This window comes from Lonchura striata, chromosome 19, assembly GCF_046129695.1.
Source record: "Lonchura striata isolate bLonStr1 chromosome 19, bLonStr1.mat, whole genome shotgun sequence".
Classification (NCBI taxonomy): domain Eukaryota; kingdom Metazoa; phylum Chordata; class Aves; order Passeriformes; family Estrildidae; genus Lonchura; species Lonchura striata.
The window spans coordinates 2,259,787-2,286,495 of record NC_134621.1 but is presented as its reverse complement, the minus strand read 5'-3'; the positions used below and the strand labels follow the sequence as shown (position 1 = coordinate 2,286,495).

The window sequence follows — 26,709 nt, the reverse complement described above, 5'->3', positions numbered from 1 at the left end:
TCATGTTTCAGCACAGCTATTATTTTTTTTTTCCGTATTTCCCCCCCGCTTCTCTACTGATACGTAAAAAAAATATATATATTATATTATATTTTCCTTTTCTTAAATTATTTCTTTCAGCCTCAGTCCCAGCCGAAGTCCTGCCCTGTCATCTGGTAGAACTTCATGTTGAAGGGTCGGTAGAAGTCCCTCAGCCTCTGCACCACCTCCTGGTCGATGTCAGGGTGGGTCCTGCCTTTCGTCTTCCCCAGGCAGTGGGGTTTGCTGCTGCCCTCCGCCTTCTTCAGGCACGGGAAGCCCTTGGTTTTGTTGAAGTAGAAGTGTTTGTCCGTGATGATCCTCTTGAGGCCCAGAAAGTCCTGGACCCTGCCCAGCTCCCCCGCAGGGTCGCTGATCAGCCTCTCCCCGCTGACGAAGAGGATCTGCCCCAGGGGGAAGTGGAGCAGCCAGTTCTCCAGGTGCTTGGCGTAGATGCCAATCTGGATGGCACTCCACGAGGTGTCAATCAGGCCCGTAGTCCTGTTTTTGAAGGTCAGGCTCTCAAAGGTGGGGATGTCAGGCTTCTTGGAGAGCGTCTGGGTGTAGTCCGAGATGGCTCTGGTGACGGGGTCCCGCACCACCACGATCAGCTTGGTGCCCTTGCACATGGAGGAGATGCGGGCCGGGGCCTCCTTGGTGACGAAGTAGCTGGGCGTCTTCTCCATGGTGATCTGCCCCTCCAGCGTCCTGGGCATCAGGTCCCTGCCAGAGGGGGAACGAGGGACAGGTCAGTGCCAAAGTGCCCTGGGCAGGGGAGCTGGAGGTGGGCAGAGCTCTGGGGGTGTCCTGGGGATCGAGGGCAGGATGGTCCTGAGCCCCCTGCCCCTGGCCCAGCCCTTCCCTCCTTGCATTTACAGTCAGGAGGCCACAATGCTCTGATTCTGCAAACACCTGAGCTTGCCCTTGATTTCCCACTTCCTCTCGCTGCCCATCTACCTGGAATTAGACCTGAATTCACAGAATAATTCACACAGAATTCACAGAATCACTGGGTTGGAAGAGACCTGCAAGATCAAGTCCAACCCAGCCCCAACACCTCAACTCAACCCTGGCACCCAGTGCCACATCCAGGCTGGTTTAAACACACCCAGGGATGGTGACTCCACCACCTCCCTGGGCAGCCATTCCAGAACTTTATCAGTTTTCTGTAACACTTCCTAATATCCAACCTGTATTTCCCTTGGTGCAGCTTGAGGCTGTGTGCTCTGGTTCTGTCAGTTCCTGGAGAAAGAGCCCAACCCCACCTGAGCTCAGCCACCTTTCAGGAGCTGTAGAGAGTGATGAGGTCACCCCTGAGTCTCCGTTTCTCCAGGCTGAGCACCCCCAGCTCCCTCAGTCATTCCTCACAGGGCTTGTGCTCCAAGCCCAGATTCATTTTGCCTGTTCAAGCCCTGCCCTCTGGATGGGATCCCACCTCCCTTCTTGCAGTGGCAGGAACACAGCAGCATCTCAACCATCCTAATGCCCTACCCCTTTAAATTCCTCCCTGCCCACACTGGGGTTTCCTGCACAGAGGCTTACATTCCCTGGAATAACAGTGAATTCCTGGAGTAACAACACTCCCTTCCTGTTGGACAGGGGAATTTTCAAGGTCCAGGATGCAAGACTTTATTTTTTAGGATTTCCAAGGAGGCAGCAAGTTGGTGACACATAAAAATGTGCAACTTCAGCCTCCTGACCTCAGCAATTTCCTTCTTTCACCCAAAGACATCCCACGGCAGCTGCTTTGGGAAGCTCTCCTAGAGTGAAGTGGGAAGGGGCTTGGGGCTCAGGCCAGGGTCCATCCTGCTCCGTGGTCCCGAGAGTTTCTCCTGGGCCAGGATTGGGTGTGATTTGCTAAAGAGCCACAGGATTTGGTGGCTGGACACCCTGAGCTCCTTCATGTTAAACAAGGCACAGCAGGAAGGTGGAGGAGCCTTTGGAGCAGGTGACTCCCAGTTCTTCTCCCTCTCCTGCTCATCCCACTTGCATCCCCCCCACACATCACTCCTACAACACAGTAGGATGTCTCAGGTTTTGGCTTTTATATTTTTCACATTCTGTGCTGCTTTAGTGTGTGGGTCTGGGCTTTATATCAGGGGATGCTGAGCTCTCTGCACAGAGCAGGGAGACAAAACAATTCCTGCTCCAGCTGGGCACCAAGGACAAATGATCCAAATTTCAGCCCAGGAGCACAAACAGCGTGGGCTGGAGAGAGAAAAACAAGCAGGGTGGGACTGCCTGGGCTGGAGCTGGAATGGGACAATGAGCTCCAAGGTGCCCATGGAGCAGAACTGATCCCAGGGAGAGCCCCCGGGAGCGCTCGTGCATTTTGGGACCATTTTGGTTCATCTTGGCTGCAGCCCTGGTGCTGCCCAAGGTGGATCCATGGAGGAGATCCTTTGAATAAATCCCTGCTTTATTCTTTAGCTGTGTCCAGCCTCTGCTCTAGGCCTTCACAAGGCTTCTACAAAACTCCAGACTCCCACCCCCATCCTTGGTGGCACACCAATCCATCCCTCAGCACTCTCCCTCTCCACAGCTGATCCTCCCATGGTCCCGTCCTTCCCAGGGGAATGGGGGATGGATGGGGGGTGCCTGCAGCCCCACTGGGGTTCACCCCCATGCCCCCAGCAGCTCTGATGGCAGCTGCAGCCCCCCACACCCTGAGCCCTTGGCTTTGACCCCATGTGTGAGATGAGCTCCCTGCCCTCCTCCCTGCAACCATCCTGCAGCAGCATCTGGCTTGCAAACCCGTGCAATATGCCAGCAAAATTGAAGCCATCTATCAAAAAAAGCAACAAAGAAAAACCAACAGCAGCTAAAAACAGCAATAATAACCAAACCCCAGGCTGTTATGTTTCAAATGAGAGAGCAAGGAATGGCCCTTCCTAAAGGAATTCCCTCTGCAACCACGTTACGCAGGGGCTGAGCAAAGACATCTCCAGAGAATCAAACCTTTGCTGAGGGTTTCTGTCTGGGGGAAACTCCAAGACTTTGGGACTGAGGAATAAGCAATCTGAGGAGGATGAAAGATCTCTCATGCATCCTGAAGATGTGAAGGCAAAGGGAGTCACCACTGACAACAATGTGGTGTTAGAGCACCCAAGGGCCCTCCCTGCGTTCATGGCTTGGGATGAGCTGCCAATGGATTTGAGAACAAACACCTTAAAGCAAGCTGCAAAGGGGAAATCTGCCCTCTGTCAGCTTTTCCCTGCTCAGCAGCTTTGCTGCAGCTCGATTTTCCTCCCCAGAAATGTCCAGGGTCTGGCTGGGATCTGGAGCACCCCAGCAGTGGTGGGAAAGGAAGTCTGGCATGGTGGCAAGTGCTGTTTTTAAGGAGGTGCCACTGAAGGGGTCACTGCAGGGAAATGCAATAAATAATAAATAAAAAAAAAATTGCTGCCCTTTCTGAAAGAGCCCCACAGCTCTGCAATCAGCCTTGGGTCCTGTGGAAAAAGGTAAGGAAGAAATCTGCTCCCAGAAATGCAACACAGTCCTAGGAAGGATGAGACCCTCTAGATAGGGTGGGGTAGCAGGGCAGAGAGGGAAAATGAACTGTCTGAGGGGGCTTATTTCATCTCTGACTTCTCCACAGAAACAGTGCCAGAATTCTGCCTCCAGGAAGGAGCCAGACACGGTGGTGACAGGCATGTGGCAGGGCTGGCAGCCCCGGGGGAAACACAGAGCCTTCTCCATCATGGAGCTATCAAACAAGCAGGGCAGAGAAACTGAGGCACAGCCAGCATCGTGGCTCGGTCCACCTCACAGCCCCAGAGGGGTGTGTGCTGCTCCCTGGGCCACCAGCACCTCGTCTTCTTCTTCCCCCACCATCTCTCTTTTCCTTCCAAGTCATTTTAAGCAGTGACTCTGCAAGAGGAATTTATAAAAAACCCAAAACTCGCTCTCAGGAGCACTCCCCTTCCCCCACCTCCAGCCCACACTCCCAGAAGTGCCATTACAGCATGTTCAGGAGATGATTGAAAAGAAAGATGCTCTAGCAAGAGTGATAACTTGATGTAACCAGGAGTGTGTATGGATACATAAATTCCAAAATGCTGCCTAAAGAGATTAATTCCTCCCTCCCATGAGGCCAGCTGCTGAGCCCAGGGGCTGTGCTGCCCCAGCAGCTCTCACGAGGCTCTGTATTTGCTTTGATGAGCTGTGAGTGTGCATGGGAGTCAGCTGAGCCTCCTGCTCTGCCTTCCCTCAGATCTCAGGTGAAATCGATACACGGAAAGATGCATTTCAGGAAACTGAGAAAGATTTAAAAGAAAAAAAAACGTCCAAGAAAAGCTGTGAGACTGAGGAAGCTGAAAGGAGAGGGGCAAAAGATCAGAGAGGTCTGTAAGGAAAAAAGAATCACTCATTGTGTTGGATGTAAAATCAAACCCAACTGGCATTAACAGCAAAAGGACACCCTTGCCACTGATTTTAATGAGGGTGGATTAAGCTGAGCTTGGAGTAAAACAAGATCCAGGAACAGTCCTAGGAGAGGACAAGGAGCTCTGGGTCTCTGCTGTCCTTACCCATCCTGCTGTAGAGGCATTCTGTCTGCATAAAGACAATGCTCAGGGAAATTCTGGTGGTTTTGGAGGGTGCCCTGGTGTCCTTGTCCCTGGTGTCCCTGTCCCTCATGTCCCTGTCCCTGGTGTCCCTGTCCCTGGTGTCCCTGTCCCTCGTGTCCTTGCCCTGGTGTCCCTGTCCCTCATGTCCCTGTCCCTCATGTCCCTGTCCCTGGTGTCCCTGCCCTGGTGTCCCTGGTGTCCCTGTCCCTCATGTCCCTGTCCCTGGTGTCCCTGTCCCTGGTGTCCCTGTCCCTGGTGTCCCTGCCCTGCCTGCAGAGCCACGGCGCTGTGCACTGAGGGGCAGAATCTGCACACAAAGATGGGGCTCTGCTCGCCAGCCCCGTGCCCAGCTCATGTCCTCCTCCTCTCCTGGGCATGGAGAGTGTGTGGGTCACAGCTAATTACAGCACGCAAAGCCTCTGTCTAATTGCTCTGCTGAATTACTGACGGGCCGAGCGGCTGCTCTGAGGGCGGCAGGAGTGGGCAGCGCCGAGCTCACCCAGGTGCCCGGGGCCACCTCGTGCTGAGCAGTGATCCCGCTGTGCCAGCACCCCCTGAACAGGCTGGGAGAGGAAACTGGGCCGAGAGGTTCCCAAAAAACCCACCCTGCTGGCAAGCACATCTGGAGCCCAGCAGTGCCTAAGTGCTATCGACAAGCAGAAACTCCCTGGCGTCCTTAGCCCTGCAAGCCATTGATTTTCTCTGCTGGAACAAGGAGCTCATCGGAGCTGAGGCAATCACAGGTGGCACTACCAGCTCCTCTGGGCTGTCCAGCTGCGTTTGCAAAAGGAGTGTTTTGGGTTTGTTTTCTTTCCAGTGGCTAATTGCTGGTAAATCCCAGCCCTCTGCTACTAGGAAGAGATGAAGAGCCCCAGGGCTGTTGGTCACAGCCCCTTCAACGTGTGTCCATCCTTTGTATGGGAATGGAGGCACCAGCAGGCATCTTCTGAAGGATCTTTCTCTGCCAGGGTTGTGGCTGGGGCTGAGTTCATCAGCCATGGCTGCAGTGCTTCCCCTCTTTAAGCTCTTTAACCCAGCCTTAGAGCCCCTCTCCCAGTACTCCCAGTACTCCCAGCAGCTCCAGTGAAGGGGTAACTCCTGCACTGGGAAGGACAAACTCCTCCTGCCCCATCAGACCTGGACCCAGCACTCATCACCTCTGGTCTCTCCAGCACCACGTTACCTCCCCCAGGGGCAGCTTAACCCCAGCAGTGGCCAGAGCTCCACACGTAAGGAGCTTTGCCAAATTCTTGCAGCACCAGCTGATTCTTACAAGGGAGAAAATCAGGCTCACAGTGATTTCACCACATTTCCAATCCCATTCCCAAATGCAAAGGGATCCTTTATTACAACCTGCTGACTCCCCTCTCTGCCATGTCCTGCCAAAGGAGGATTTTCCAGCTGAGACAATGGACACGATCCTTTTACAAGTGCAAATCAAGAGCTCCCTTTTGGCATCCCAGCACGCAGGAGGGTCAGCCACTGCTGGAAGAGGACAGCAGAGGACGTGGCTGGACAGGAATTCCACGAACCCAGCACTCCCCTAAAGCAGAGTTTTGCTGGGAAGTCCTTGCCTGTTTGTCCACTGCATGTCTGCACCATGGAGAGGGAGCTCCCAGGCTCTTTCCATCAGAAGGATGCCAGGAGCCACAGCCTTGACAGCCTTCAGCCTGGACCTCACCTTCCTCAATTATAATCTTAAACCATCCAGTTTTGGCACCTGCATTGCAATTTTTATTTGTTTTAGAGATGTGCCTGTGTGGGCTGGGGTTTGTGACCAGCTAGGATGTGAACAGAGCAGGAGATGGCACGTGTTCTGAAAAGTTCAAAGAGTAAAGACTGAGGGGTGAGAAAAAAAATGGGTACAGATGGCCCAGCACCTGATATCAATAAATCTCAATCTCATTCTGAAGTCCTACATGGGCACATCCTCCCAGACATCCTCACTGGAGCTGCTGCTGGGTTTGGAGGGACCAGGACTGCACCTGGACCTGGGGGAACCCTCTGGCTCAGCCAGGACAGGAGGCTCAGCAATTGGGAGAGCATGGAAAAACCTCCATCCCCAAACCAGCAACCACCTCACGTCTCTCTCACTCAAGATCTCCAAGATGACACATTTCAGCCCTGACTAAGCAAATCATCTTAAGGAGGAAGGTTAAAGAACTGTTTGTTATTGGAAGTGTCTCCCTCTTTAGGTTTAGGGTTTTTTTTTGATAAATTAACTTCAGCTTCATTACTTCATGATATATTTCCCCTGACATTTAATTATACTTACACCAAACACATTAAGCCAATCAGTCTGAACAGCTTCTTATTAATATGCAAATTTCTCCTTTGAAAAGCCATGAATCTGTGGGAAAAAAAAAAAAAAATCTCTACAGGCTTCAATTAGGCCCTTTTGGGAAGTTGGGAAGTTCCCTGAGAAGCAGCCTGGTGGCCCAAGGCAGGAATCCAGCCCCACAGACATTTCCTGGTGCCTGCTTTGGGAATGGGAAAAGAAAAGAGGATGCTGAAGCACCTCCTCAGCTCTGGAGCCACGAGCAGGAGAGGCTGAATCCTGCAAACCAAGGTGGTGCTGGCAGCTCCTTGCCATGGGAAGCACAGCTTGTCCTGTGTGCAACTCATCCTCCTCTGGGGCCAGAGGGGGAGGTTCACGTGGGAGCTGCAGAATATCCCCTGAAACATCAGCTTTTAGCAAAACAAACAGGAATCTGGTTCTCCTGGCGCCACGGGCAAATGGGACGTGATTTGCATTAGGCAAATAAATTGAACTACACAATTAACCATCTGCCCTGGAACAGATTTAAGTTTTGCTTGAGAGCATCACTTCCAGCCTCCCTTCACTCTCACATCCATCTGAAGGCTGCAGGATTTTCTGCTGGGAAACCAAGTGGGAATTAATGCATTGAATCATTCCTATAATTGCAGAGAAACATCACTGGAGGTACCACAGCCCTGGTGGCCTTTGGCCTCACGGATGTGTTTCCTGTGGATTACACCAATGGACAAACCACAAAACTGCTTTAAAACCTCCCAGAGCCTCCAGTTCCCACCAAGAGTCTTTAGTCACCAAACCAAGATGATTTCCTGGGAGCTGCTGAGTGCCACATCATCATCTCAAGAGGTTGCAGGTTTTCTTAAAAAAAACTGATTTTCTGTAATTTTTTTTTATTCCCTACAGTTAGACACCAAGATCAGAAATACATTGCAATCAGTGTACTATATAAATAGTCCAATTTTGGGAAACAGCTCTCATGAGCAATAAAGAAACCCAATTTACTATGCACTATAATAAAAATATCTCTTTTACCATATAAATCAAACCAAAGCGAACAGATAAAAAAAAAAATAAACTCAACCCCCCTGGTGCCTGCCCACAGGCAGGAGCAGACAGCCCTGGGGAAGGGCTCGCCTGCCCTGTATAAATATATACAAGAGCAAATCTGTTAAAAATTGCAGCCACCACTTTGTTTTCGAAAGGTCCCAGTTTATCCTTTGTCAGGAGGAGGAGGCTGGGGAGAGGTTGGCCAGAAACACAATCCTTTCCTGTATAAACACCACAGTCTGTGCTGGCTTTAAGTGCATCATATGGTCTATATTTTATATGTGTATATATATATATATAGAGAGAGAGAGAAAGAGAGATTTTTCAAGCCAGTCAGAGACATAAAGTGATCTTATATCATCTAAAAGCAACAATCAGACTTGGACTTCTGGCAGTTTTCCGTGCAGTCGTCCCTGCCACCCCCCTGCCCCTTCCTCCCAGCTGCTGGAGCACACTGCTGTCTGCCCCCATTATTTCTCACAAAGGCATATAAATCACTGTGGAAACTCTTATTATCTTATTTTCCCTCTGCTTCTCTCTTGTCTGTTTGGAGAAAAATTAATGCATTTGTCTCTGGAAAAATGTGCAGTCTCTATAATTCAGTTTTAAAACAAGCACAACTAGCAAATGGATAGACCTCTGTTAGGAGAGTCATTTTTCATGTGGGTAATTGAACCCTTCCCTTCGATTTTTCCTCTGGGTGTTAAAGACAACTGATGCCTTCCTGGAATTTGCTTACGTCTCAGAAAGGTGGAAAGACAAGACAGAAAAAGCAGAAGGGATAAAGAAGAGAAGAGAAGAGAAGAGAAGAGAAGAGAAGAGAAGAGAAGAGAAGAGAAGAGAAGAGAAGAGAAGAGAAGAGAAGAGAAGAGAAGAGAAGAGAAGAGAAGAGAAGAGAAGAGAAGAGAAGAGAAGAGAAGAGAAGAGAAGAGAAGAGAAGAGAAGAGAAGAGAAGAGAAGAGAAGAGAAGAGAAGAGAAGAGAAGAGAAGAGAAGAGAAGAGAAGAGAAGAGAAGAGAAGAGAAGAGAAGAGAAGAGAAGAGAAGAGAAGAGAAGAGAAGAGAAGAGAAGAGAAGAGAAGAGAAGAGAAGAGGAGTCCAAAGCACATCTTAGAGCCTTGGCTGTCTCTGCAGGGTGATTTCTGGGGAGCCCCCAGGCAAACATCCCTGATGGGATTTTTCCAAAAGCTGCTGGAGCTTTGATTTGGACAGTTTCTCACCACCTAGGCTGCTGAGGAAATCCATCCCCATCACTGGCACAGTTCAGTGTCCTGCAGACTCATGGATCACCAGCCCCACTGTGTCCTGCAAGAACCCCAAGCCCAGATGTGGCCTGGGGACACACACACAGCCTGGCTGATGCCAGCAGTTCCATCCTCATGCCTCTTTCTGCACCCAAAACTCAGGGAATCTCCACTGCTTCCCTCCCACTACCAATGGCACATCTGCCCCCACCAGAAAATGGGAACCCAAACCACCAGTTCTCCAGAAAAAGTGCCCCAGACAAACAAACCCCCAAAAATCACAGCCAGCTTGAAAATAACCCCCAACCCTGGTGCTGGGGGTGCCTCTGCCCACATCCTGATCCCTCATCAGCTCTGGGGCTCGATTCAAGCAGACAGAAGCGAAAAGTCAATAGAGTGACACAATCACCCAGAAGAAGTCAGGAATAATTCCAGAAAGGCCACAATCAAGTGAGTGCTCAGGCCAGCAAAAACTATTGTTCCTTTGTCTCTGACTACATTATCTGTGTCCCCTGGGAGCTGCATTATTGCCTGCAATACATAATGCAATTTGCTTTTCTCCATGCCTGCCTCACTGCTCCTCAGTACAAGTGCAGGCCATGCACACTCAGTGCATGTGCTCCTCCCGAGGAAAAGCAGCAGGATGGGAGGGGAGCAGGGTGGGACCTGGAGCTGGAGAGAGGGGTGGTGGTTGAGAAGCTGCAGGCAACCTAAAGGGGAATAAAATGTTGTCTGAATGTTGGAAGGACACAGAAAAACCACTAAATGGAGGTGATTTGTGGAAAAAAACCCCCAATGTTCCTTCATTCTCCTTCCCTCTGAAGAAATGCCACCAAATCTCAGAGACTGTAAATCAGGACCTGGTGAGTGCAGGGACCAAACTCGCTAAATTAAGGCAGTAGAAACTGGAGGTAGAGAAATAATATTGGAAATAGGCAGGGGATGCAGCAGGCTGGGACCCAGTGGGTTATACAGCCACACCTGGGGAGTGCTGGACACACCTGTGTCTCTGCAGGGTATGAACTGGCTGCTGGGGCTCTGGGAGCAAGGAGATGGATTTTCTCCTCCCTCTGCACAGGTACAAGGATTTGCCAGCCAGAATATTGTTGTGGAGTCCTTAACAGTTCAGCAGAGATTATGGCAAAGTTTGGGAAATCCCTGTGGCATGGTCTGGACTGCTGGAGATGCTGTGTGTACATCTGTGTGTGTCTCTGTGCCTGCAGAGGGTTTTAGGAAACACCCAGACACCTCAAAGGCCCTCACTGTGCAGAACAGAGATTGTTCCTTAAATTATGCTGAGAAGTGACTTTTTTATGTACCACTACACATCTCCTGCTGCTGCATGGCCAAAAAAACCTTTATTTGTATTACAAAAAAGGGAGCCTGACCTCAGGCTATGATCTAAAATACATAGAGTCACACAAGTTTACTCTTGCAGCTCTTCATCCTTCCTGTGCCAATTCTTTGTCCTTTTGCTAGATGAAACTTTAATGGCTGGGAAAGGGCTCTGTATTTTCATTCCCAGAGCAAAGCAGTCAAGTGAAAAGGGGGCAAAAGTCTCCAGAAAGCTGAAAAATATTCTTCCTGGCCTAATCTGCAAATTCTGGCTTCTGAGGAAGCTGCACAGAGATGGACACTGGTGTCTCCAGCCCCACAGTCAAGGCAAGGAGTTTAGGCACTACTCACAAGATGATGGAGCAAGAGCTCTTCCCTGAGCTCAGCAATTCCCCCTTCCCCCAGGGAGTGCATCGCTGTCTGATCCAGTATCAGAGTGCTCTGACAAGCTTCAGGAAGTTTTAGTTTGCAGCAGATCTAAATTTCAAGAGTAGGGGGCACAGCAGCCAGCCCAGCTCTGGCTGAGCTGTGGGTCTGTGCCATGCTCTGCTTCGTGTCACAGGGAGGGATGTGGAGGCTCTTGTCATTATTGGACACAAACTGAATACACAGAAGCTTGGTAAGTTTAAAAGAGAAAAACAGCTAATTTTAATTTTGACTTTGCAATATATAGAATTCTAAAAGCGACAGTGGATTGGAGGATGAAATTGTCACTTCTCCAACCACACTGGTCAAACTAACACTCTATTAATTCTCTCTTCTCACAAAGGAGGATGCAAACCAGTCATTATTTACATGAACAGTGCATGAGAACTTTAGTAGAAATATGTAAACATCATCAGAAGGCTAAAAAAGTATTGTAAGAACTTTAAAACTTTCAAAAGAACTATAAAAGAAAACTTAACACTTAAAAATCAGGGCAGCAGGCTCAGGCTTGGGCAGTGCTGTGACACTGAGGCTGTTCAGAGTGAATACAGCTCAGTAATGTGAAAAGAAAAAAGAACTAAAAAGAAAGAAAGATGAAGTGTTCTCCAGGATACAGATGGATGAAAAAAAAACAATTATTGACCTCAAGTTCATAAGTCAACTTGAACCATTTGGATGCAGGTCAATAAACACTGCTCTTCCTCACCCAGCTCTGAACGTGGGCTGGAGGCTTCAGATCAGCTCCTGAAGATGGATCCAGCCTCTCCTGTTCCAGGGCTGCCCTGCTTAGCAAGACCAACCCTCCTTCACCATTAATTCCTCAGCATCCAGAGACAAAACCCTCTTCCATCATGCTTCCTGGGAATGTGTAAGGAAACATATTCTGTTTCCTTACATATTCTTCCTTATATACATGTAAGGGAGAACTGACTAAGGCCACGCTGACACTCTGGAGATCACCAGGGATTGGAAAACCCAGAGCCCACCAGAACAGTCACCCAGCACCCCACGGTGGGTCCCACCCTGCAGGGAACCACGGGGACCCCCGGCATGGTGGGATCTCTCCATTCCAACACAGAAAGCCACAAGGAATTTCCAAAAGGATTCTGAGCCTTGGGAGCTCAGGTCTTCTGCTCTTAAGCCACTTTGGAAAGCCCAGCCAGGACCCCTGGAGATGAAGATTTTGATGTGTGATCAAAGAGACCTGACATTGTGAGGAGGATTAATGTTTCTGCAAACACACGGTGAAAGCTTCTTAGTTACTCCAGTGGGGTTTTCTCCAAAGGGGCCTAAGGGAGTTAGGCACTTAAAACTCACTCAGATCCTTTATTTAGTTTGCAAATCGTGCACTGGAGCAGTGCAGCAGTGTGACCCCTGAAGCATTACTTTTCGAGCGTGTCTGCCTGAGTGAAAAGCTGAATTGATCCTGCCTGTATTGGTGGCCTCCTGCAGCTGCTCCTTCTCCACACCCAGGAGTCTGCCTGCAGAAACAGCTGAGGGCACAAAGCATCTGAAGAAATTAAACAAGACACCACACTGAAAGCATGAGGACTGTGTGTTCGAGGGGAAGCTGAGAGCATCATCCAGGTCTGATCCCTTCTGTGGGAATGCAGGGCTTCCCTCTGCCTGCCCTGGCTGCCCTGGGACCCTGGCAGGGCTCAGGAACCCCCCTGGACAGAGCCCCCAGAGACACTGGCTGTGATCTCTGGCCATGGAAAAGAGTTTTCAATCTTACAGCATGAATTACCAGCTCTGAGTGTTTGATAGAAGTAATAATTAAGTGTGGCACGGGTGCAAAAGTAAAATTTTAGGATTCTAGATGAGGGGCCCAAAGGGGACAAGATGAAGGAAATTGGGTGTGTCTTGTCCTTTTTCTCCTTCTTCATGCCCTCCATGTCTCACTGTGGTGTTGGCATTTTTCTGTTGGTTCAGGCTGGGGACACACTGTCCAACGTAGGTGACAGATATTGGCACGTTCTTGTAAATGCAGCCCAGGGAGTTTCTGGTATTTAATATTTGTCACATCCCACTGAGGGCAGAGCCCCACACGCTGCCCTGCAGGACAGAGCTGGGCAGGGCAGCAGAACATGTGAGAGATCAACAGAATAAACAACCTGGAAACCAGCACAGACTAATTATGGCTTCTTTGGCAGCGGGGCAGAAAAACAGAGACTTTTACAATCTCAGAATCATCAATAGTTCAGATTCCAACACCCTTCCACAAGGGTTTGTGCTGGACTTGGGGAGCTGGAGATATGAGTTATCTCCTCCTGGGCAAGTCCTTCCTGGTGGGTCTCACCACCATCTCTAGGAAAGCTGCAGGAATCACTTATTTCATGACTTTGGTTGCTCTGCTCACATCTCCCTGCAGTTTTTTTTCTCCATCTCCAGTTTTTACAGTCAAAATGTGTAGAAAGAAGAAATGGTGGGAGGCTTTGCTCCCCAGCTGGTTACACACTTGTGATATCCTAATAATTCTACCAACATTTCTAATCCTATTGCACAGGGCTCCAACTTGGGAAAAAGCAGTATGAGGAAGCTGGAAAAAAGATAGAAACAATAAACAAAGAACCCATCTTCACGCAAATATTCCTCATCATAATAATGCTAATAATACTATTAAAAATAATAATAATGATAAGAAATGCGGATCATGGTCTGGCTGCTTTCCAAACCTTCCCACGGGGTCCCCTGGGTTTCACTTCACCCAGCTCATCAGCACAAACTGGTCAGGGTGGCAAAGAGGGAGCACAGCACAAATGGGCTGTTGGAAGCATGGCACACATGTGACATGCTATTGTCCCTAATTTGATTAATGAAGCCATCACGCTAACGGAGCGTTCTACACACCCCCAGCACCTTGTTACTAACCCACACCAGGAACCTCCCAGCACAGCATTAATTCCCCAAATCTTGCCTTTCTCAACTTTGTCAGGTAATTGTTTATGAAAAGATGAATGTATACAATAATAGCTGGTGAAGGGAGCTGATGTATGTGGTGTTAATGAATGAAATAATCAGTTTGGCAATAACTGGCATGTGTATTTGTCAAAAGGGAACCAGCAGGACATTAGCATTCTGCAGCCACCAAACCTTTATCTCCTGGTCTTGTGTTTGACAACCGCCCCCAGATAGTCCATGAATAAAATACAGAGTAGTACCCAGACATAATTAAACTGCCAATGTGGATGTACCTAAATGAACTTGATATCTTAATGACACTAGATAGCAGGGGAATAATGAAGGCAGTGTGAAAGGGACGTGCATAATGAGCACAGGCATCGCTGCCCGCGGGGACCCGGGCTCCTCCTCAGCACAGCCAGCCCTGCCACTGCTCCCACGCCACCCCAGGGACCCTGCCAGCTCACCCAGACCACTGCTGGGGACACGGTGCCACCCCCCAGGGGCACGGGCTGCTCCTGCAGTGCTTGCCAGAGCACAGGGCACACCCTCCCTCCTCCCGAAATCCCTCCTGTGCCCTGGTGCCTTGTACAGGCTGACCCAGAGCAGAGCCAGACAGAGCTAAAGAATAAATAGGGATTTATTAAACAATCTCCTCTATGGATCCACCTCGGGCAGCACCAGAGCCCAGCCATGGCTGCACCTAAATGACCCAAAATGGTCCCAAAATGCACGAGCGCTCCCGGGGCTCTCCCTGGGATCAGTTCTGCTCCATTGGCACCTTGGAGTTCATTGTCCCATTCCAGCTCCAGCCCAGGCAGTCCCACCCTGCTTGTTTTTCTCTCTCCAGCCCACGCTGTTTGTGCTCCTGGGCTGAGGTTTGGATCATTTGTCCTTGGTGCCCAGCTGGAGCAGGAATTGTTTTGTCTCCCTGCTCTGTGCAGAGTTCACCATTCCCTGATATGAAGCCCAGACCCACACACTAAAGCAGCACAGAATGTGAAAAATATAAAAGCCAAAACCTGAGGCATCAGCGCCATCCCTCTGCACCTCACCCAGCCACATCTGCCCCTCCAGAGAGCTCTGGCATTGCTGCTGTGCAGCACAGACATGATTTTAGGAGCACTTAATGTGATTAAATTACCAGACATGTTCCTTTTTAATGTTTTAGGGTTTTTTTCAGCATGAAGACATTTTCAAGGAAACAAGCTGTTCCCTGGGGATGGGCAGCTCCAAGGATGTCCCAAGATAATCCAGCAGCACAGAGCCACAACCCCTCATTCCCATCCCATGCACTGACACTGAGCCAGTGTCTTTAAATGCCCTCTCCCAGCACCTATGGGTGCAATCCTTCCTCTAGAGGATGCTGGACACCCCTGACAGTCATCCCAACTGTCCCCAGGCAGCTGGTCCAGGGTGAGACAGGAATTTACACCCCAAAGGCAGGTTTGATCCCTCTCCTTTGGGGCAGCACCCCACTGGGCTCCTACCCCACACTGCTCACAAGATAATTCACTTACTGCTCAATGGTTCCAATTTTGGCAGCAAATGGGCAATGCAGAGGAAGTATCAGTGTTATTAAAGAAGTAATAATGGGAAACTGGTGCACGTGCTACAGGGAAAGGAACACTCCCTCAGTACACAGGATGCAGCCCAGCTGGTATTTGACAGCAGCAGAGTCCCTGCCTTCTGCTGAGAGAATTCCAAGATATTTGAATACAATAAGCTCAGCATGTAGGAGAGCAACTGGTGCAATAGGCTCGGCTTGACTCTGTTGTGATGTAATTGATTGAAGGCTCAGAAACTGTCACAAAGGCAGCGTGGGAAATGTGACCTGCAAGAGCTCCTCTCTCCCTCTGCAAAGCAGATTAGGGAAAATTGCTTGGTGCAAATGGGAAAAGTACAGCAGGTTTGGGGGAAAACATCTTAAAGCCCTGGATGTGTTCAAGGTTAGGTTGGATGGGGCTTGGAGCATCCTGGGCTGGTGGGAGGTGTCCCTTCCTGTGGGAGCCCAGCACATCCCTCTGGCTGCCCTGGCTGGCTCAGACCCTGCCAGGGGCTCAGAGACCTTGGCACAAAGTCACAAATACCTGTGGCTTTGATTTTAGCCCGTGGAAAAAGCTGGCAACTTTGTGTGAGGAATTACAAGCCACAAGGGTTTGAGTAGTGAGATAGTTGAGTTAACACAGGGTGAAAAAGTGGAATTTTGGGGTTTTTAGAATGGGGTTTGATGGGACAAGATGTATTGGGCATGTCCTGACCTCCTTCTCCTTCTCCTTGCCCTCCATGTCTTGCTGTGCTGGTGACACTTTTCTGTTGGTTTAAGGCACAGACAAACTGTCCAACATAAATGACAGATATTGGCACGTTATTGCAAACACAGCACAGGCAGTTTTTGGTATAAAATGCAAACACCCCCTGAGGGCAGACAGAAGCCATGGATAACCTGCTGGACAGAGCTCAGCAGGGCAGAGAAAGAATCTTCTGGATAAGGGAAAATAACCAGCCTTGAGAAGCTGATACTGTGCCTTCAGACTCCTCCTTTGGCTGCAGGGCTGGAAATGAGGATTTTACACTCCTGGGGTCACCCCGACACCCAGACCCCGAGACCTGCCTGCAGCAGGGGGGCTTGGAATGAGCTGCTCTGTGAGGCCCAGTCCAACCAAAACATTGGTGATTCTCTGATTCTGTCAAAGTCCAGCAGGCAGGAGCAGCCCAGGGAGAGCCAGCACTGAGAACCCCCCAGGGCAGGAAGCACAGCAAGTGTGATGCTGGGTGGAGCACTGAGATGGGCTAAGAAACACAGCTCCTGCCAGGGCCAGGAAAAGCTGGCACCAGGTGGTACAGCCTGCCCAGGGAGGTGACAGGAGGCACCTGGGCACACAGTCCCCACCACCACGTCCTGAGCAATGACAGCCACCACTGCAATGATGCAGCCAAAATGCTCTGAGCTCCTGCCAGGTGAAACCCTCAACTTACTGCACTCAGCCCCTTACCCCTACTGGATATTTGTCCCTGGGTGTTTGTCCCAATTCTTTAACCATTGCCTTCCTTCCTAGGAAAGCCATCCCCACGGTGCACCCTCAGGAGACAGTAATGGGATTTCATTAGATTAAATAACTCCAGTGAGCCCCAGAGACCAACAGCACTTTGAACACTTTGAGCTCGGAGTTAGAATTACTGTTATTTAACATTGATTAGATTACAGGGGAAATCCAATTTCTCCCTAACCATATGCTGGCTATGATTTGCCTAGTGGGAGATGTTAAGGACAGCATTCCTGGAAATCTCTGCAGAGGGAAGGGCCCGTGGCTGAATCAGCAACATCAGGGTGACCCAAGGCTGGTGCCTCAAAGTCCTTCTGCAGAGCAGGGTCAGGGGATGTCCCCACTGTCCCTGTCCTTGCTTTGCTCCACAGCTGGGGTGCAGGTAGATCTGTATCTGTTATCATCCCCTCCAGCAGGAGCATCACCAGCCATTCGCACCCACCCACGGACTGTTCTGGGGTTTTTTGTGCTTGCTCAGAAACCTCTGGCAGCCCTTCAGCCCTGGCAGGCTTGCATGGGGCAGAGGAGTTGGGCTGATGACCTCCAGGTAGCACAGGAGCTGACAGGGAGCAGGGGTTTGATGGTCACTTCCACCCAAATTACCCAGACCATGGTGCAAAGAAAGTGGTGGCAATGCAAAGTGGTGGAAATGCTCCTTTCCTTGCTACCAACCACGTGATGCCAACTGGAAAACTCCTCCCTGCACAGCAGCTGGATTTTGAACCAAACAACACCAACCATAATTCCCCTCCAGCAGCAGTTATGGGAGGGTGAGCCCCCTGTGATCCACAAGATAATTCCTGTGCCAGCAGCAGGAGCAGAGCCCTGGGTCCCTCCCAGGTGAGACCTGGACCAGAAGCAAAGCTGGATTTAGCAGCTCCTGATGTACTGTTCCTTCCCAAGCACTTCCAGGGTGCTTTTTAGACTCCTTCAGCTAAAAACCTCCCGTGGCAGCCAGTTTCACAGCTTAATCTCACACTGTTTGAGAAAGTCTCCAATTCTGCTTCTTTCCAACCTGTTGCTGATAGTACAGATGGAGACATGAGAGGGGGAGGAGGGACAGCCCATGAAAGCTCCTGCCAGAGGCTCTGCAGTGAGCATGGACCAGCCAGGGCTCCCCAGCCCTGCACAGGGGGTGGCTGTGCCAGCTGTCAACCCCAAAGCACAGCTCTGCATGTCACTGCCTGTGCTCTGCTTGCTGCAGGCAATCTGATTTTCCTTTTGTGTTTTTATCCTCCTTTGGAGGTGATGAAGGCTATGACAACCTTTGCCACACACATACAAGAATGCTGAACACCAGGCAAACATTCACGGGCAAATATTCACATTCACACAGCAGAGTTCAGCAGTGCAGGAGGACGGGATTATTGCACAATATTCACTTCATGCCTTGCTGTGACACGCAGCTTTTGCATGCAGAAAACCCCAAACTGTCTTTCACAACAACCATCCCACAGCAATCAAAAGCAGAGCACCCCAAGCCCTGTGGTGGGGTGCTGGAATCCAGGGCTTCCCTCTGGCTGCCCTGGGACCCTGGCAGGGGTCAGGAACCCCCCTGGACAGAGCCCCCAGAGACACTGGCTGTGATCTCTGGCCATGCAAAAGAGTTTTCAATCTTACAGGATGAATTACCAGCTCTGAGTGTTTCTTCCAGGGAAAAAAGCATCATTAGCAGCTCAGGAGTTTCAATGGCTGCCTCACACAGGGGCTCCTGGGGGGCTGTTCTCAGGTTTTCTGATCACTGGTTGTTTGCCCTGAACTCTTTGGAAGTGCACCAGCTCCCTTCCCCCTCCCCAGACCTCACTGCTCCTATTATAAACTTCAAAAGGTGAAATCCAAGCTGGGCTGTGGTAAAGACATCCTGGTGGTGATGGTGTGGACCCCAGACTCCATGGAGTGACTGCCAGGAGCCCCCCCAAAGGCAGCAGAGCTGAGCAGCAGGACAGGCTACGAGCACAGCTGGGGACTCACAAAACCCAACCAGAGTGGCTAAAGCAGGTGAATCTGCTGCTTCTCTAAAGTCTATCCCAATTTTTGCCATAAACGAGCTCTCCCCCCAGCCAGCTGCAGCTTTGTGCTGCTCTCCACGAGAGCTGGCTCTGAGAATTTTACTGACAACTTCTTGGACAGCCAAGGCCATGTTTTCCCAATTGCTCAGCACCAGCAGACAGGGCCAGGGGAGCTCTATTTGCAAACAGCTTGGGCAGAGGCAGAGCTGTGCCCTGTGAGGAAGGTGCTGTTCTCTCCAGGATTTGGGTGTGAAGCAGTACAGAAGAGGAGGATGGGCTATAGACTTCTGAACCTCCCCAGTGCATACCACAGCATCTGGAAAAAAAGAGCCCAGTAAAATCTGAAGAATTTATTTTGATGCTTTCTGATAGGAATGTGGTTGATTTCTTCTCCTAATATGCCAACTCAAGAGCTCACTCCATCATCTGGAACAGACACAAACCCCAGATATGAACTTCTCCAGTAACAGAAAACAGAAGGGATATGTAGAGACACAAAATGCTTGGAAAAAAACACCGAAAAACAGTAACCCTTTGGGATCTATTTAAGATGGGAATGAGCCCAGCCCCAGTTCTCTTGAGTGCTGTGTCCAGGTCTGGCCCCTCAGTTTGGGAAGGACATTGAGATGCTGGAGAATGTCCAGAGGAGGCAGCGAGTCTGGAGAGGGGCTGGGAACACAAACCCTGTGAGGAACATTTGAAGGAGCTGGGGCTGTTCATTCTGGAGAAGAGGAGGCTCAGAGGTGCCCTCATTGCTCTCCACAGCTCCTGAAGGGAGGTTCAGACAGGTGGGGTCGGACAGAACTGACAGGACAAGAGGACACAGCTTCAGCTATGTCAGGGAAGGTACAGGGTGGATATTAGGAAAGAATTTTCACTGAAAGAATAATAAAGTACTGGCATTTTCTTCCCAGGGAGGTGGTGGAATCACCATCTCTGGATGTGTTTAAAATAAGACTGGACATGGCATGTGGTGTTAAGGCATGGGTTGGACTTGATGATCTTGGAGGTCTCTTCCACCCTCACGATTCTGTGATTCTGTGATTGATTCTGTGATTCTGTGATTGATTCTGTGATTCTGTGATTCTCTGCAGGAAGATCTCATAAGGAGTGTCTGTACAGTGCCATCCCTGGATAGCCCATCCAGCTGCAAGAGGACAGCCAGTCAAAGCTGGGTCAAGGCTCCAGCTGCTCTGCCAGCAGCTCTGGTGGGCATCACCTGCTTTGGGTGGTATTTAACCCATCAGAATCCATGTAACTCCTCGTGTCTGTGCTGGAGAGAGGTGTCACAGCACAGCCCTGCTGGTTCCATCCCTGCAGCACAGGGCAGTGATGGGCAAACTGAGGCACACCACCACATCTCCCCAGCAGCCAAGTGCCAACTTCCAAACTGCTTCAGATTTTTGCTGAAAATCCTTGGAACATCCCAGTCCAGGCAGTGACAAAACACATGAGCACCAGAACCAGTAACTGTCTTACACAGACTCAACTCCAGCCCTGATTTCCCCAGCATTTCCAGCTCCTCTCCCCAGCAAAGAAAGGTCCCTCCAGCCACCCACAGACCCACCTCATCCTCATCTGCAGGACTCCTTGCCCAGGAGACCTGCTGCCCAGCCAGCACAGGCACTCTGCACTGCTGTGCCAGGCCCAGCCCATCTCCATCTGCTGTTTACAGTGAATTAGCTGCACTCTGGGGCCATGACCACCTTTTGTTTCCTTTTTATACAGTACCTGGCCCTGCCAGCTCGGTACAGGAGGTGTTTGATTACACAGCTAATAAATAAACAAGGACCTTGATCCTCTTCAGCATGAGGCTGTCCAAGGCTGCAATTTCCAGGGAAACTGCTCCAGGCTGTGCTTGTGATGCTATTAGTGAGTCAAATGTGTTTGGGAGATGAGATGTTCCCAGGACAAGGGGAAGGTACTGCTAAACCTGCCCTTCCTATGTGCAGCAGGGAGTGGAAAACCCAAACTGGTTTGAGCTCAGTGTCCAACAACACAAGCCATGCTCTGTGCTGGGCACACCCTGAACACAGCCAAAGAGCTGGTGCTTCTTGCAGAACCCTCACACAGAGGGTTTGCAACAAGGTCTTTCCTCCTGAAGGCCACCTGGTCCTGCTCCACCTTCTATAAATTGAATTCACTGTCCTGATGTCCCCGTGACATCTCCACACACTCCTGCCCCCCACACCAACACTCCCACACTTATTCACTCACAGAATGCTCTGCTGGATTACAGAGACCTGAAAGCCCTGCCCCAGGAGCAGCCTGACTCCTCCATCCCCAGGGCTCTGATTTCACCCTGGTTTGAGGCACAGAGGATGGGACACAGCTCGAGGTGGGATGCAGCTGCTCACAGCTGCTGTGAGCATCTCCCCTCCCAACAATCCTCCTCTTCCTCCATCCCAGACCTCTTCAGCATCTGAGATGTTCTCTGTTCCCTTTGACTCAGAATATCAGTGCTTGCCTAGATTACAAAGAAGCAAAGAAAAAAAAAAAAAAAACCTGGAAAAAAATCCCAAGAGGACATTAATCAGGAGTCAGAACTCCCCAGCTCTGAAGCATCGAGGAGGAGCAATATTTAAACTCCCAACCTGACGGAGTAACTTTGAATTATCTTTCATCTTCCCCTGCATCAGATGTATTCTAATGACATTAACTTGGCTTCACTCTAGTGAAAGTGGCATTGGTGCTAGAGAGGCAGGGAGATTAAAACATATGAAATAAATGTTCCCAGGGTGACTGACAGTATAATGGCATTCCAACAGGCAGCTCAATCAGTGCGAGACTAACAAAAGATCAGAGGGAAAGAGCCAGATTCGCAGTATCACCCACAAACACAGATATTTTCTTTTAATCCTGGCTTTTTTTTTCTTTTTTTTTTTACATGACTGGCTCAGCCCCTGTTCTTGGGAGTTTTCCCCAGGCTGTAGAGCCATTCTCGGGTGGGGGTTGGCAGTTGAACTCTATTAAAGCCCATGCTCACCTGCTATTGAACCCTGTTAGCTCAATAGCCTTGTTCAGGGCTGGAGCAGCAATCTCAGCACTGAAGTCAATGCGAGCATTGTGGGCTGCCCCCTCCCTCCTTTTATCCCCACTGGATGAGGGGACTCAAACCCAAAAGAGAAAAAGCTCCTCTGGGCACACAGCTGCCCTTGATATCCAACCCACACACGGGCCCACACGGAGGTGTCACACTCACCAAACTCGATCCCACAGATGGTTCTCCCTGGCTTCTCCAGGGAACCAGGGTCTGCTCTGTTACTCCATTTATTCCCAGGATGATGTTTCCATGCACTCCAGCAGGTGACCTGCATGTCACCAAGCCCGTGCCCCACAGGTACACCTGGCTGGCTGCTCCAGGAGCATCACCCCACGGCTGCAGCCACAGCCCAGCCATTCCCCCTGCTCACAGCAGCTGCTCGGGGAGCAGCTCTTTTATTTCCAGGGAAAATCAGGGTTCTCCTCACATCCAAAACCCCACAGCCACCCTGTGCCTGTGGCAGCCCACCTTCGTGCTCCGGTGACAGCAGCATCAGCTACACAGGCTGGCTGCCTCTTCAACCTCTGCAACAGCCACCAATTTGTTTTGTTCCCTGGGCACTGGCTGCTTGTGGAGGCTTCCTGCAGGGGCTGAAAACAAACCCAAGTGTTTATACCTTGTAATGACCCTAAACCTGTTTAGTCTGACTGCTGGGAAACAGCAGCGTGCATGAAACCTAAGCCTCTGATGCCAAAGATAAGGAATCCCGACCTCTGGCAAACATCTGGCCATTTCCCCAGCAATGAACCCTCCTCAAAGATTACAACAAAGCCTGCAGAGAGAGACAGGTAGGTTTTTAAATGGGCATTTGTCACCGGTGACCAGCACGCTGGCACCACAGCTCTGCCACGGCGTGCTAGCAAAGATTACTCACACAAGCAGAGCCAGCAAGATTAGGTCTCAAAGGAATAATCCCGTACAAAGAATTCACTGTACCTCAGCCTCCACAGGGCTAATAAAAAAAAAAAAAAAAAAAAAGGAAAGGGGAAAAAAAAAAGATTAAACTCAACTCAGCACATCAAATACCAGAACAAACAAACTGCAGTAATTGATGGGAGAGTTCATGTGCCAACTGCTAAAACTTAATGAGTACACAAACAGCTCACGGGACAGCATGGCCAGTGAGTAAGAGCTGCAAGATCAAGACCAAACCTCTGGAAAATTATATCCCCGACACTGCACTATGCCCTAAATGCCTGTGGCTCCTCCTCTGTCTAGGTCTGCACTCCTGCTTCCAGAAGCAGGTCTGTCCCACTGCCATCTGCTCCTCAAAGCTCCCAGAGCATCTCTGATAAATGAGCTCTTCTGCATATCCACCATAAATTTCAGTAGATGCCACCCCACAGCCATGTGTTTATTTTTCAAAGTCAAGACTTTGATTAGAGTTCTTGAGGTTTTTCAGATTGATTTTTAACGTTTCCTTTCCGCTACAGGGTCAGCATGTGGAAATTGGATAAGCGCAGACTAAAAATATAATTTTGTAGACAGCTTCAGCCCACACGAAAGGAAATCTTTCTTCTCAAGAGAACCCACACTTTGCAGCCTGCAGAAACCCAGCGTGTTTCTGACAGCGGCAGATACACAAGGAAACTCACCCTTTCCACGTGTTAAGACTTTTACATAAACACTCGGACTGTCAGTACTACCCTACTCCACATTTCACTACTGTCACCACAAGCTGAGCCAAAATCCTCTTCTCTCTGCTAATAGCCGGGCTTTATGCGAAAGTAAAACAAACTCCAGGGGTACCCAAAATCCTCTCCTGTTCTCCTGTTCATTCAAGAAAGCCACGAACACAAGACGGGCTTCTCGAGACAGCAGTTTCACTCTCACCCTAACCAAGCCCTCCTATAGGAATCTGCCGGAAAGACGCTCCTCTACTAACGTTAAAACACACAACAAAAAAAAGACCTGAACGACTTCAGTGAGAACCCTCTTGGCTTTAACGTTTACTGGCTTGTTCAACAAAACATTCATTGAAAGAAACACCCGACCAGCCTTTTGCTGGTATTCCGCAGGCAAGGTGAGCATGTGGGGCATGCTCCTGGAAGTGACATTTTTGGTCGCGTTTTTAGTCACTACTGGGATGCTGAAGTATTTACGTGGGAAACAGGGTTTTTTTGTCCACACTGGCGACAGGAAAAGTGGCTTCTAGCGGCTGCTGGGCTGGGAGCTGCGCTGATCCGCTGGCGAGGCTGCGGGATGGATCGGCTGAGAATCTGCGCTCAGCCACAGGTTTTGCAAAGAGTTGGGGGATTTTAAAGATATTGGGGGCCCGTGCTTCTGATGCCAGGGTTTAGCTGTGCCTCAGCATTCCCGCGCAGTCCTCAGGGCAGCGGGGAACCCACCGCTTCTCCCTTTGTGCGTGTCCGGCAACACAAGAGCCGGGCTGGAGCGGGCAGCGCCGGGGGGACCCCGGGAGCGCTGGGGACAGGGGGACCTGGAACGGGGACAGCGGGAGAAGCGGGCTGGAGGGTTCGGGAGCAGGGACGGAAGAACGGGTGGAACGAGGGGCTGCGGGGAAGAGTGCTGGATGAACGGAGGAACGAACACGGGGCTGGCGGAGGAGAGGATCGGCGGGTTTGGGGAGCGAGGACGGGGCTGCCGGGAGCGGCGGCCAGCGGAGGGCACTGGCGGCTCGGCCACCGCTGCATCCCCATCCCCATCCCCATCCCCATCCCCGGCCCCATCCCCATCCCCATCCCCATCCCCATCCCCATCCCCATCCCCATCCCCATCCCCGGCCGCGTCCCGCCAGCCGTCCCGTACCTGTACCAGGCGAGTCCCCGCTCGTAGTTGCGGTCGAAGAAGTGAGGCTCGGCGCCGACGGCGCGCACGTCGGGGTGCACCCGCAGGAACTCCAGCAGCGCCCGCGTCCCCCCCTTCTTGACGCCGATGATGATGGCCTGCGGCAGCCGCTTGCTGCCCTCGCCCAGCAGCAGAGCCAGGGTGCCGGCGGTGCCCGCCGTGCCCGCCCGGCCGCCGCCGCCCCCGGCCGGCAGCTCCGCGCCCGGCGCCGCCTCCTGCCGCCGCCGCCGCTGCTTCAGCCGCTGCAGGAGCCGCTTGCGCCGCGCCGCCGCCGCCTGCCAGGGGGGCAGCTCGGCCGAGCCGCCCAGCAACTCTCCGCCGCCGCCCTCGTCCTCCTCGGATGCGGCGCCGGCGGCGATGATGGGTCCGGGCAGCGTCTGGCAGCGGTCGGCCAGGCAGTAGAAGACGTAGAGGGACATGAGGAGGGAGCAGAGCATCACCAGGAACTTCTTGAAGATGCTGCGGGGCAGCGGCTCGGCGGCGGGGGCGGCCGCCGCGCTCACGGCCATGCTAGCCCGAGAGCGCGGCCGGGCGCCCTGGCCATGCTCCGCGGCCGCCCCCCGGCGCGGCCCGTCCGCGCTGCGCTCCGCGGGGCCGGGGGGCTGCGCGCTGCCGCATCCCCGGCGGCGCTTCAGGGGGGCATCCCCCGCGGGCCCGGGGGGAGCGCGGGGCCGCCCCCGCTGCCGCTCCGGCGGGCTCGGCGCGGCTGCGGCACCGGGGCTCGACGCGGGGCTCCCACGTGCGGAGCCCGCCGCGGAAAACTTCGGCCGAGGCATCGCCGGGCGCGGGGCGGAGCGCTGCCGGCCGCGGGGCCAATGGGGCGGCGGGGGCGGGGGGCAAGGCCGCCCCCGGAGCGGGCGGACCCCGCTGGGAAACCGCGGCCGAGCGCTTTAGGGGGAGCGGGGGTGTCCGGGAGGTTGTCCCGGAGGATGCGGGGATGCTCGGGGGGATGCGGGGGTGTCCGGGAGGCTGTCCCAAAGGATGCGGGGATGCCCTGGGGGATGTGCCATGGGATGCGGGGGTGTCCGGGAGGTTGTCCCGGAGGATGCGGGGATGCTCCGGAGGATGCGGGGGTGTCTGGGAGATTGTCCCGAAGGATGCGGGGATGCTCCGGGGGATGTGTGGGTGTCCGGGAGATTGTCCCGAAGGATGCGGAGATGCCCCGGGGGATGTGTGGGTGTCCGGGAGATTGTCCCGAAGGATGCGGAGATGCCCCGGGGGATGTGCCACGGGATGCGGGGGTGTTCGGGAGGTTGTCCCGGAGGATGTGGGGATGCTCCGGGGGATGTGTGGGTGTCCGGGAGATTGTCCCGGAGGATGCGGGGATGCCCCGGGGGATGTGTGGGTGGCCAGGAGGTTGTCCCGGAGGTAGACAGATGCAAGGATGCCCCGCAGGCTGCCCCGGGAGCTGCGGGGGTGCCCCAGAAGCTGTCGCAAGGATGCCCTGAGACTATCCCGCGGGGCAGGGAGGAGATCTGGGAACTGTTGCCTAGTTTTCCTCTCGGTGCTGACTGCTCTCCAGCCTCAGTGGGACGCCCTGCTGCCCACGGGCAGCCTGCTTGGGCAGCCCAACTCCGCAGGACTTTTGTGTCCAGCACGGGCGGTGCGGTGAGACCCTGGTGGGGTTTGGCTGACCGCGCTGGCCACCTGCCTGTCCGGCCACTCAGGTTTTTAAAACAACCCCCCCTGCATCCCTCCGGACCTGAGAACAATTCCTGATATGCCAAATAATCCACCCTGACAGACACAAATCCCTTTGCATGGAAGAACAGCCCCCCTTAAGCTCAGCGAAGCCACTGCTGGGTGTAAAACACGCTCACGGTATCACAACCAAGAGGAACACCCCAAATCAGACTTTCCCCCTCTAATTTGCACAATCTGCCCCTCCTAGGCTGGCTGCAGAATCTGGCCCACGGTTGGTAAGAAATATCTGCAAATGCAACACGATATTGCTCTTGGAATTTGCTCTTCTCCTTAGAGAGTACAT

The 26,709-nt window shown here is 51.9% G+C and overlaps 1 protein-coding gene across 1 annotated transcript; it reads right to left on the bottom strand.

The window, feature by feature from the left end:
* On the bottom strand, positions 1-25,231 carry LOC110474899 (heparan sulfate glucosamine 3-O-sulfotransferase 3A1). Its single transcript, XM_021538693.3, has 2 exons — positions 24,684-25,231; positions 1-741 (listed from the first exon to the last, which is right to left on the bottom strand). Exons 1-2 carry the CDS (start codon positions 25,229-25,231, stop codon positions 123-125), a joined length of 1,167 nt encoding a protein of 388 aa, XP_021394368.1. The 3' UTR covers positions 1-122.
* Between the last annotated feature and the right edge of the window lie 1,478 nt (positions 25,232-26,709).

Excerpts from the sequence above, each read along its gene's own strand:
- LOC110474899 (XM_021538693.3), bottom strand. The coding sequence starts at position 25,231 with ATGGCCGTGAGCGCGGCGGCCGCCCCCGCCGCCGAGCCGCTGCCCCGC. Across the intron at positions 742-24,683 it reads CGGGGACTCGCCTGGTACAG|GGACCTGATGCCCAGGACGC; the intron begins GTACGGGACGGC and ends CCCCTCTGGCAG.